The sequence below is a fragment of the Dendrobates tinctorius genome, unplaced genomic scaffold, assembly GCF_039654945.1.
Source record: "Dendrobates tinctorius isolate UK_male_01 unplaced genomic scaffold, ASM3965494v1 ptg000005l, whole genome shotgun sequence".
Lineage (NCBI taxonomy): Eukaryota > Metazoa > Chordata > Amphibia > Anura > Dendrobatidae > Dendrobates > Dendrobates tinctorius.
Genome location: NW_027361673.1, coordinates 35,702,594 through 35,715,402, shown reverse-complemented (window position 1 = coordinate 35,715,402; position 12,809 = coordinate 35,702,594). Strand labels below are relative to the sequence as shown.

The following is a 12,809-nucleotide window of genomic DNA, read 5'->3' as shown; positions in this document are numbered from 1 at the left end:
ACTAAAAAGTTGAATGTTTCGCAACAAATAACTGGTGTCTTTTTAAAAAGTTTCAATTGATGAATCTCACAAAAACATATGGAAATCCCAAATCGCCCACGATGATGAACATAAGAAAAATCAGGCAAATGCATTTAAAATAGACTTTAAAAAGGTGAAGAGTAAAGGAAGAATAGGACGCAAATGAAAGAAAGGCAATAAAATAAACTATACAAAAAAAACACTTATCCAATAGTGAATCTATAAGTCCTATGAGTCTGTGGCAGCTGCACGTTTTCTGGACAATCCTTATTATTCCCACAATCCATTTTAGCTTTTAATACAACAAATATCATACAGCAAATTCAGATAACTTAGTACAGTACATGCTTTGAGTTAGGGCACATTCAGACGTCAGTATTGTCTATGGACGAGGAAACCAGACTGATTATTCTAATTAAACTTTGATCAGAGTGTGGCCTGATTGCCTACAGTTTTTCTCAAATGTGAAGAGAAAAAAAAACTTTCTCCACCTTCTTTTTTATGACAGGCTGTGAAAATCGGACTGCACTCGGATGTCAGCTGAGTGCGGTCTCCTAAACTTGCATTGTCAAATTTGATAGATGTGGTCGAACAAGAAAAATAAAATATATAACTGTATGAATTCAATAGAAGAATATCCAACTAACTCACCTCCTTGTAACCTGGATTTCTCATGCTGTTTGTACACACCAAACAGGGTTGACATGCCAATATCAGATAGGTGAAACAGTTTATCCAGGACATCTTTGGTTGCCCAGTCTGGCAGAGTATAATTGTGAGATCTCTACAATAAATGGACACCAATTTAGTGCAGTTTATTTTAGCTATGAATCATCGACACTGTTCTGTGTAAACCCACACCACAAAATTGTTCATAGTTGGGGCCTGTATTTCAGAATGTATTTTCCCTTGAAGGACTTAAAGGGGTGTTCCTGTCTCCAAGATCCTATCCCAATATGTAGTAGGTGAAACAATAATATTAGTAAATATCTCTAATTAGAAACGTAGTATAGTTTTTCTGATTCACCATGTCTCTTTCCTCATGTGCAGGCTGTCACGGTCACGTGCATCTGGACGCAGGCAGTACTGCAAGGCAAACCCATATGACACACGTGACCCTGGATATAGCGCCTCCAGTGGGGCGAATTTAAATAATAAAACGTGCAGCTGGATACGCTGCCTCCAACTGGCGAATTTAGGTATTACACGTTATACATACATTCTGGAAACCCCGCCTCCAGTAAGGCGAATTTAAATAATAAGGGGGACCTGGGTAACATTAACAATGGTGGGCCCTACAATAGGGAATAGGGAAGTGGAGACCTCCTGAGCTCCCCTGAGCCAGTGTCCCTGCACTCCTAACGTTCCCTATGCCGGCTCCGCACCGGGCGCCGCACGCGTACCTTAAAACCCTTGCTTGCCCTGACCCTAATCCCTCACTAGGGAACTGGTCGGTGCGGAGACTAATCCCGCCACTGCACTAGAGACACAAAAGGAAAGACGACAATACAGGGGGACACCACTTATCTTTATGCTCTGTGCTTATGCTCCTGCAACAGAGCTCCACCACCTGCGTGCGTCTTCTCCTCCACCCGGATCCATCACCATCCCGGATCCTTCACCATGGTGCAGCCTTGGAGCAGAGTCCACCACCAATTGCAGCAGTCCAGTAACAGAGTCCATTTAATCTGTCAGATCCACGCCTGGATCATGACAGTACCCCCTCCTTAATGAGGGGCCTCTGGACCCTCAAGACCACTCCTCATTAGGGAAACACCTACAGCGGGGACACCCAGATCCTGAGTTCACCCCACCACTACCTGACACTTCAGGTTAATGACAAACGCACTGCTGGAATTGGCAATAATGTTCGTTCTGGAGGCACCACTCATCTCCACAGTGCCGACCTGGGGAACGAGGTTATGTATGTGTATGTTTGCTATGAGCTTATCAGACTCCACAACACACTTCCACAAGATGTTTTTTGGTGGCCACCACACATGCTCATTCACACACAGGTCCGGACCTGAACGTTTATTGCACACATTCGTTTGTCATATTTTGGTGAACTCATTCTGGACTCGACAACAGAGGCATCCCCCTGCTGTCACCACACTCACACCCCCGCTATTCACCAAGGGACACCACCCTCCAACCCTTTCACCATGAGGTCTACGCCTCTCAGGGTTGGATAATAGCGAGGGGTGAGATTTGTCCCTACTCCCCCCGCAGCACACCTGCCGCTCACACCTGGAGGAGAAGGGGACCGGAATATGGAGGAAATATACACTCGCTGGTCACCTACCTCCAAATGACCAGGAGGGGGAGGCTTCTTCGGTGGTATTGAAGATTTGGCGTAAACCCCGTGGACTATCACACCAGTCTGCTCACCACAGGGACGTACCCCTTCACCTCGAGGAATACCAGGCAGCTCCGTGGGCACCAACTCCTCCCACCTGCCTGGGTACCTCCGCATGCATGAGCAAGTCCCGCTCCCCAGCAGCGACTCTAGGGGGCTTCAATGCCAGAGCCGCAATTTTGATTTTCTGGTTGAGCCAGAGGAAAGGCCCCAGACCCTGATAATTGCTGCCGCAGCTGCTTCAACACCATGCAGCTCCTCACTCACCTCAGTGAAGCCCAGCAGCAATTGCTCACAGGTCTCCACATGGCCAAAGGCCCTAGACCCTGATAATTGCTCACAGGTCTCCACATGGCCAAAGGCCCCAGACCCTGATAATTGCTCACAGGACTCCACATGGCCAAAGGCCCCAGACCCTGATAATTGCTCACAGGACTCCACATGGCCAAAGGCCCCAGACCCTGATAATTGCTCACAGGACTCCACATGGCCAAAAGCTCACCAGAAAAAAGGTAAGGCTCGTGATAATGTCACGGTCACGTGTGTCTGGACGCAGCGAGTACCGCAAGGCGAACCCATATGACACACATGACTCTGGATATAGCGCCTCCAGTGGGGTGAATTTAAATGATAAAACGTGCAGATGGATACGCCGCCTCCACCTGGCGAATTTAGGAATTACACGTTAAACATACATTCTGGAAACCCCGCCTCCAGTAAGGCGAATTTAAATAATAAGAGGGACCTGGGTAACATTAACAATGGTGGGCCCTGCAATAGGGAATAGGGAAGTGGAGACCTCCTGAGCTCCCCTGAGCCAGTGTCCCTGCACTCCTAACGTTCCCTATGCCGGCTCCGCATCGGGCACCGCACGCGTACCTTAAAACCCTTGCTCGCCCTAACCCTAATCCCTCACTAGGGAATTGGTCAGTGTGGAGACTAATCCCACCACTGCACTAGAGACACAAAAGGAAAGAAGACAATACAGGGGGACACCACTTATCTTTATGCTCTGTGCTTATGCTCCTGCAACAGAGCCCCACCACCTGCGTGCGTCCTCTCCTCCACCCGGATCCATCACCATCCCGGATCCTTCACCATAGTGCAGCCTTGGAGCAGAGTCCACCACCAATTGCAGCAGTCCAGTAACAGAGTCCCAAAGATGAGTCAGCCTCTGCCAAGAATTTAAGCATGGTTGAGTCCAGCTCTCAGCAACCAAGTCGAGCATGCTGAGTGCAACTCTCTCCATAGTCGCCACTCCACCAAGCCATGCAAGCAGTGTCGGACTGGCCCACCGGAGAACCGGAGGATTCTCCGGTGGGCCCTGGCATCTGGTGGGCCTTGGCAGCTGCTGGCATACAGGGCCATCAGTTGCCTAGGGCTCCCACTGCTCCAGGGGCCCCCAGCCAGTGGTCTGCCGCTAATAGCCAGTGGAGCAGCAGCGGGTATCAGGAGGCAGGAGCCCCTGTCCCCGCTACTAAAGAGAAATGAATATTCACTTCTTCCCACGCCCACATGGGCGTGGCAAGCAAGGAATATCATTTCACTCTCGGGCTGCACTCCCCGGGGCCCTGCCCCCCAGCCTGAGCAGCCGGCGCCGCCCTCAATTGCAATGGAAGAGAGAGCGTCTCTCTCCCATGAGTCCCCTCTGCTCCTGACTCACAGGCAATGCGCGATGACGTCACTTCATCGCGCACCCGCTGTGTGTCTGGCAGACGGGACAGCTCCTGAGTCTGAAGCAGGCATCAGCATGGGAGCGAGGAGGAGAGGGTGAGTATTGTGATTTGTTTTTTTTATATCTCTATAGATAGATATAGAGATAAATAGATATATAGATAGATCAAGAGATAGATATAGAGATAGATAGATATAGATATATTATATCTATCTATCTATCCATCTGTCCATAGATCTATCTATTTATTCCATATCTATCTATCTCTATATCTATCTCTCTCTATATCTCTATCTATCAATCTTTATCGCTATCTCTATATCTATCGATCTATATCTATCTATCTCTATATTTATCTACTGTATATCTATTTCTATATCTTTCTCTATATCTATCTGTCAATCTATATCTCAATCTATCTGTATATCTATCTCTCTATCTCTATATCTATCTATCTATCTCTATATCTATTTCTATATCTATCTATCTCTATATCTCTCTCTCTCTCTATCTATCTATATCTATTTCTATATCTATCTCTATATATATCGCTCTCTCTTTCTATCGATCTATCTCTATATCTATCCATCTATCTATATATCTATCCATCTATCTCTATATCTATCTATCTATCTATCTCTATCTATCTATTTCTATCTGTATATCTATCTCTATATCTATCTCTATATCTATATGTCTCTATCTTACATATAGAGATATAGAGATAGATATAGACATAGATATAGAGTTAGATAGATATAGAGATAGATAGATATAGAGATAGATAGACTATCTATCTTTCTATCTCTCTCTATACCTATCTATAGCTATCTATATCTATCTCTATCTATTATCTTTATATCTATCTATCCATTTGTCCATAGATCTATCTATTTATCCCATATCTATCTATCTATATCTCTAAATCTATCTATCATCTATCTATCTATCTATATATCTATCTTTCTATCTATCTATAGCTATTTATATACAGTCATATGTAAAAGTTTGGGCACCCCTATTAATGTTAACCTTTTTTCTTTATAACAATTTTGGTTTTTGCAACAGGTATTTCAGTTTCATATATCTAATAACTGATGGACTCAGCTATATTTCTTGATTCAAATGAGGTTTATTGTACTAACAGAAAATGTGCAATCTGCATTTAAACAAAATTTGACCGGTGCAAAAGTATGGGCACCCTTATCATTTTCTTGATTTGAACACTCCTAACTACTTTTTACTGACTTCCTGAAGCACTAAATTGGTTTTGTAACCTCATTGAGCTTTGAACTTCATAGCCAGGTGTATCAAATCATGAGAAAAGGTATTTAAGGTGGCCACTTGCAAGTAGTTCTCCTAGTTGATTCTCCTATGAAGAGTGGCATCATGGGCTCCTCAAAACAACTCTCAAATGATCTGAAAACAAAGATTATTCAACAAAGCTTTTCAGGGGAAGGATACAAAAAGTTGTCTCAGAGATTTAACCTGTCAGTTTCCACTGTGAGGAACATAGTAAGGAAATGGAAGAACACAGGTACAGTTCTTGTTAAGCCCAGAAGTGGCAGGCCAAGAAAAATATCAGAAAGGCAGAGAAGAAGAATGGTGAGAACAGTCAAGGACAATCCACAGACCACCTCCAAAGACCTGCAGCATCATCTTGCTGCAGATGGTGTCACTGTGCATCGGTCAACAATACAGCGCATGCATAACGCCTTTTTGTATGACCAAACAACTCAATCTTTGTTTCATCAGTCCACAGGACCTTCTTCCAAAATGTAACTGGCTTGTCCAAATGTGCTTTTGCATACCTCAGGCGACTGTTTGTGGCGTGCTTGCAGAAACGGCTTCTTTCGCATCACTCTCCCATACAGCTTCTCCTTGTGCAAAGTGCGCTGTATTGTTGACCGATGCACAGTGACACCATCTGCAGCAAGATGATGCTGCAGGTCTTTGGAGGTGGTCTGTGGATTGTCCTTGACTGTTCTCACCATTCTTCTTCACTGCCTTTCTGATATTTTTCTTGGCCTGCCACTTCTGGGCTTAACAAGAACTGTACCTGTGTTCTTCCATTTCCTTACTATGTTCCTCACAGTGGTAACTGACAGGTTAAATCTCTGAGACAACTTTTTGTATCCTTCCCCTGAAAAGCTATGTTGAATAATCTTTGTTTTCAGATCATTTGAGAGTTGTTTTGAGGAGCCCATGATGCCACTCTTCATAGGAGAATCAAATAGGAGAACTACTTGCAAGTGGCCACTTTAAATACCTTTTCTCATGATTTGATACACCTGGCTATGAAGTTCAAAGCTCAATGAGGTTACAAAACCAATTTAGTGCTTCAGGAAGTCAGTAAAAAGTAGTTAGGAGTGTTCAAATCAAGAAAATGATAAAGGTGCCCATACTTTTGCACCGGTCAAATTTTGTTTAAATGCAGATTGCACATTTTCTGTTAGTACAATAAACCTCATTTGAATCCAGAAATATAACTGAGTCCATCAGTTATTAGATATATGAAACTGAAATACCTGTTGCAAAAACCAAAATTGTTATAAAGAAAAAAGGTTAACATTAATAGGGGTGCCCAAACTTTTACATATGACTGTATCTATCTCTATATCTATCTATCTATCCATAGATCTATTTATCCCATATCTATCTATCTATCTATCTATCTATCTATCTAGTGTTATACCCTATGAGGATGCAGCATTATACCCTATGAGGGGGTGCATTATACCCTATGAGGGGGGAAGCATTATACCCTATGAGGGGGCAGCGTTATACCCTATGAGGGGGTGCATTATACCTTATGAGGGGGTGCATTATACCCTATGAAAGGGCAGCATTATACCCTATGAGGGGGGAAGCATTATACCCTATGAGGGGGCAGCGTTATACCCTATGAGGGGGTGCATTATACCCTATGAGGGGGTGCATTATACCCTATGGGGGGGCAGCATTTTACCCTATGAGGGGGCAGCGTTATACCCTATGAAGGGGTGCATTATTATACCCTATGAGGGGGGCAGTATTATACCCTATGAGGGGGGCAGCATTATACCCTATGAGGGGGGCAGCATTATATTCTATGAGATGGCTGCATTATATTCTATGAGGAGGCTGCATTATACTATATGAGGGGGCTGCTTTATATTCTATGAGGGAGGCTACCCCAACTCCTGCTACATAGTTAAGACATGTACTACCTTATATTATACCCGGATATTATCATGTTATACTGCACAATTGGTTGTCTTGTATTTATTTCTATGCAGCTACATAGTGGGCCCCAAGAATGATTTTCTCTGGTGGGCCCAAGGTGCTCCAGTCCGACGCTGCATGCAAGCACTTCCCGCCGACACCATAAACTGCGACTCCTCCACGCCATGCCAGCCCTTCTTGCAGACCACATAGCTGCCACTCATCCCCTCTGGCTGGGCCGTGCAGGACTCATGTTCAGCTCCATCTTCACCCAGGCTTGCTTTCAAAATGACACAATCACCAACAGCGATTGAACCACCTGACACTCATTTATAGAGCATTCACACCTGTTACCTAATCACGTGCACATTAAACCAAAAACTAAGGTGCGATACCACTCACCACCACCAGGCAACTTAGAATGAAACACCACGTGTAATAATTCTAATGGCCACCGGGGGCAATCACTTTGGCACCTAGCCAAAGGAAAAAAAGTTCACTTTGTTCATTTAATCTGTCAGATCCACGCCTGGATCATGACATAGGCATTGCAGGACTTTAGGGATCCATGGTTACGACCACTAACAACTAGCTAACTAAGGTCCTGCAATGCCTGCACATAAGGAAAGAGACATAGCGAATCAGGAAAACTATACTACATTTCTAACTATAGATATTTTGGTATTTGATAATATTATAATTATTACACTTACTACATATTGGGATAGGATCTTGGAGATGGGGCATACCCCTTTAAGTCCTTAGCTTTATGGAAAAGTCTTCCCATTGAGCACACTACATAGTGAAAATATACACATGGAAATCTGAAAGTGCCACAACCTTAATAGAATTCCATTGGCTCTGTACTCTGCACTATCACCTTAAGTATGGAATACAAAGTAATAATGAAGCTACAGAGAAAAAGGAAGCATGTCATGTTATTAAAGCAATGTGTCATCTATTTTGTTATATTTTAGATAAAGATCAAACCCATTTAAATGTTTTTTTATTTTCTCTTGTCAGGGAATCTAAAAAAAATAAACAATAATTTCGTATTTCCCACTGTTTACCAGCAGAGGGAGCTAATTTGACAGTATGGTGAGAACAAAGCAACCTGTAGATAGGTTTCTGAAGTTGCTGACTTCACTTCTGGTGATTTCATACTTTTCCTCCCCAAGTAGCTGTTTGCAAGAAGGAGGGATGAGGTCTTTTTCAATAACTCTATCAACTCTATTTCGTTTGGGTATGATCTCACTGAGTTTGTTTGAGGTGGAAAATTCCGACTTGGTTTTCAAGAGGAACCTACTTTAATAGCTGCTTTTTCTTTGTTTTCGGAGGATTTTTTTTTTCCTGAAAACATTTTTTTGTAAATTGTTTTGACGCAGTTATGAAAATATTTTTGAAGCATTTTCCCACAAATTTCTTTTCTGTGGATTCGACGATGAATCTCCATAAAAAATAGGTATATCTCTTTTTTTCCCCTGCAGTGAAGTTTCAAAATTCTCACTAAAAAACTTCATGTGATCGTACCCTGAAGCCTTAAAGATGGGTTTACATCGTGCAGGCAAGATGCAGTTACTTGGTAAAAATCTGCAATTCCCTCAGCTTATACTCAGCAACATGATTGAACAAACTTGTATATGGGGAGCATATCTCATTTACATCCCCCAGTATCAGGTACCCATTGCTGCACAGGAAGTAGAGACTGGCAGGGAACCAGGCAGCATTAGAAAGGCAGCAGCAGGGGGGTAATAGTGAGAATTACTTCCTTTTTATGACATTTTGACCATTATCTTTTAAAATTAAAATTGTACTACAAAGGGAACCAGGCAGCAAGTATCAGACACTGGCTGCATGATTTCAGCCAGGTATGTTTCACTCTGAAACGCTGCGGCATTTCAGAGACAAACAAACTTTAAAGCACCACTCCAGCTTTATTTTATTACACCGCTGGAGCGGTGCTTTATATGTAATTCCCCTGCCCCCTTTCTGATATTCACCTGTCGCCGCCTTCATCCCTTTCCAGCATTGCTCCTGTCGGTCTCCGGAGAAAGGTGAACTGCCTGCAGCTCCAGTGTTTAATGGAGCGGCACATAGGTCATTTTTCAATAAGAACCTCTTGTGACGTAACTTCTGACTTCTGGCCAGTCAGAAGCTGCGCTTACTGCAGGACTGGAACGGTGCCGAAAAATGGCGAAGCCGCCAGAGTGTGAGTATAAGAGAGGGAGCAGGAGACTTACATTTAAAGCACCACTCCAGCTTTACAAAAACAAGAGAGTGGTGCTTTAAAAACCATCAGAGACTATGCCGCATTTGAGACTACTTGGCCAGGTGGGTCCCCTATGGCTTCTCCCCACTGAAGTGGTAGGTCTCTCCTTTCTGCAACAGAAACACATTAATAACGCACTTAATCCGCACATGATTATATCACAATAATTGTCAAAAACAAAGCAGCTTTATTGAAAACATAGCATACTAAGAAGAGACAAAAAAACACAGCGTCAAAATGCACTCAAAAACGCAACTAATCTAATTTGCTGAACAATATGGAGGACTATGTGAGCATTATTCTATATTGAGGACTATGGGCAGTGCATTATACTGTATGGAGGACTAAGGGGTGTGCATTATACTATATGGAGGACTATAGAGAGTGCATTATACTGTATGGAGGACTAAGGAGTGTGCATTATACTATATGGAGGACTATGGGGAGAGTATTATACTATATGGAGGTCTATGGTGCACATTATACTATATGGAGGACTATGGGGTGTACGTTATATGGAGGATTATGTGGTGCATTATACTATTTGGAGGACATTATACTAAACAAGCAAAATGCTGCTCATTCATCGAATGATTGAATTGTTTTTGCCGGAACAAAAAACATTATTCTCAGCAGCATATCGCCGGTAAAAACTGCAGATATGCTGGTCATAACTTGATACTTTATGAGGACAGATTGATCTAATATTGATTGTTCTGTCCCTATCATTATTCCTCAACCGGTGTAAAGAGGCCAGGAAACAAGCATGGAATTACTTCAATATTGTTGATCACGCTCGTTTAACAGCCTGAGATCAGCTCATGTATATACAAGCAAAATGTTTCTGTGTGATGGTGCAATATGTGAGCATTTGGGGCCCCACTTTTAACTTTTACCCAAGGCCCCACTTTGTCTAAAACCGGCCCTCTGTATACCTATGTCACTGGGACCAAATACTCTGTCACTTTATTAACTGTAATAGAAGGTTGATCTTATGTTTTCTACGGCTAAAGTTGAACATTAGAATTTAAAAGTATAAATAGAAAGACTAAAATAAATACTGTAGTGTATGTAGCTAAAGAAGAAAACCCATTTATATGTCTATTTATGTAAACTCACTTATTTACCTCACAAAACAAAGCATCGGCTACTTTCCACCATTTGTGCTCCTCAGTCAAGTCCTTGGATGAGAAACCAGTGTCATTTTGTAAACTATTTATAAAGTCCTGTAAGAAAAAAATCAGTAAGATGAACAGACAACATTGTACACTATGGGCTAGGAATTAAAGTGAAATATTAATTTGAAGCATCACCTTTGCTATCAGTGCTCCATTATTATAAAAGGAGGTGTATTTAGGTGAGATGGATATCAAGGGCTTATATAGGGTGGGCGCATGGACGTCCGTTACTGTAGGAGATTTCACCACACAAGCTTTTCTCACAACCCAGACTGAATCCTATGTGGTCCGGCAGCCAAGTATAGATATTTTCTGATTTATAGAGCGCTCTAGGTCCATTAGTAAGGAGTTGTCCATTAGCAAACAATCCCTTTAATATGTAGTTTTCTTTAGTGTATATATTGTATATTATTTTATATATAGTATTTAATATTTAAATATTGTATTTACAATTAACGTGGTTGTGTCAAGTTCCTAAATAGTTTACCTCTTATTAAAAATCCTCTTTGTTCTCAAAAATGGAAGGATTTTTAATTCTATATTTGAAGATTTTTGTCTACTCTACTGCCCTCCCTGCAGTCTTAGAGCTATATACTGCTCTGAAGCTGGCCGGACTGCTTGATCCCACCAGCTTCAGTTCCCGGGCACTTCTCCCAAGCTGCAGAGGTACAGCAGCTTCTGCTAGCTGCATGGCACAGCACTCGGTTCAGGCCAGCGATGCAGCCATGCCACTGACCTGAACTGTTAGTGATGGCTCAGTGGTTAGCACTGCAGCGCTGAGTCCTGGGTTCAAATCCCTGCAAGGACAACATCTGCAAGGAGTTTGTACTGTATGTTCTCCCAGTGTTTGCGTGGGTTTCCTGCGGGTTCACTGGTTTCCTCCCACATTCCAAAGACATACTGATAGCGAATTTAGATTGTGAGCCCCATCGGGGACAGTGTCAATATTGTCTATAAAGCGCTGTGTAATTAATGGCGCTATATAAATGAGTAAAATAAATAAATAGCCCCGCACATGGGGTGGCACCAGCTTGCAAAATTATACATATGCACAGTACTGTGGAAATGTTTCAGTCAAGTGTGGAGAAGATTCTGGAAAATAAGAATGCTTGTAAATATGGAAGTTTTAATAGTTTATTTTTTATCAATTAACAACATGCAAAGTGAATAAATAACAGAGAAATCAAATCAATATTTGCCTTCAATACAGAATCAAAACATCAAGGCCCGAGTTCATTAACACTGGTGTTGTGCATGCCAGCATTAATGAATGATGCATGCTGGAGTAAGATGTGCTTAGTTCATTAATAGGAACTCGCCACATAATGAATTAAGTGCTTCTTACAAGTGCCTTGAGCCTCCCGAGAGTTGGAGAGTGGAGTCCATTTCTGTCGTAAGTTATGCCATTACAGTAGTGTGACTTTTGTATGACTTCTACAGCTTAGTCACACCTCGTGCCACCCATGCTCTGCCCATATTGGCATAGCTTTCCGAGACTTCCGAGAAAACACCAAAAGTTGCAATATTTTTTTCAGAAACATTGTCCCAAATCTTCTAGGAATGCTTGCAAACAATTTTTGAAGGATTTTGGCAAGAAAGGTTGTTCCAAGCATCTCAGTGAACTAGCCACAGATCTTCTCTGGAGGCACACAGATGGATTTGTCTCTTTATCCAACACAGACTCAATAATGTTGAGATCTGGGCTCTGTGGGAAAAGATAGCTCTTAAGGACATTGGCTTTATGTTTGGGATCTTTGTCCTGCCGCCAAATAAATTTAGAGCCAGTCAGATGCTTAACATACAGCAAAAATGTTTTCGAGTCCGCGACTGGAGTACATTTCTGCCAGAGGCACATAGCGTTAGGGCTGGCAGAACGCACCAAATAATAAAGATGATAGTAAGGTGCGTTCGCAGCCCGGGGTCCACCGTGCAGAGGTGGTAAACTGCTGCTTGGTAATGGCAGATGCTATATGGCGGTATAAAAGACCACACGCAGGTTAATAGTCACCTGACATGTACTGGAGCGGACTCTGTTAAGTCACAGAGCCGCACTACCGCGGAACATAAATGTCGGAGTCTGATAGAACTCACAGAACTCGGCAA

At 42.6% G+C, this 12,809-nt stretch overlaps 1 protein-coding gene across 3 annotated transcripts in view; it reads right to left on the bottom strand.

Moving 5' to 3' along the window:
• ACP3 (acid phosphatase 3) overlaps nucleotides 1-12,809 on the bottom strand; it is a 196,554-nt gene that overhangs the window by 57,601 nt on the left and 126,144 nt on the right. For all 3 annotated transcript variants that reach the window (XM_073569462.1, XM_073569465.1, XM_073569464.1), the window contains 2 exons: nucleotides 10,656-10,754; nucleotides 673-805 (listed from right to left, as the gene is read on the bottom strand). In XM_073569462.1, the coding sequence (XP_073425563.1) occupies nucleotides 673-805; nucleotides 10,656-10,754 (232 nt within the window). The remainder of the gene's footprint in view (nucleotides 1-672; nucleotides 806-10,655; nucleotides 10,755-12,809) is intronic.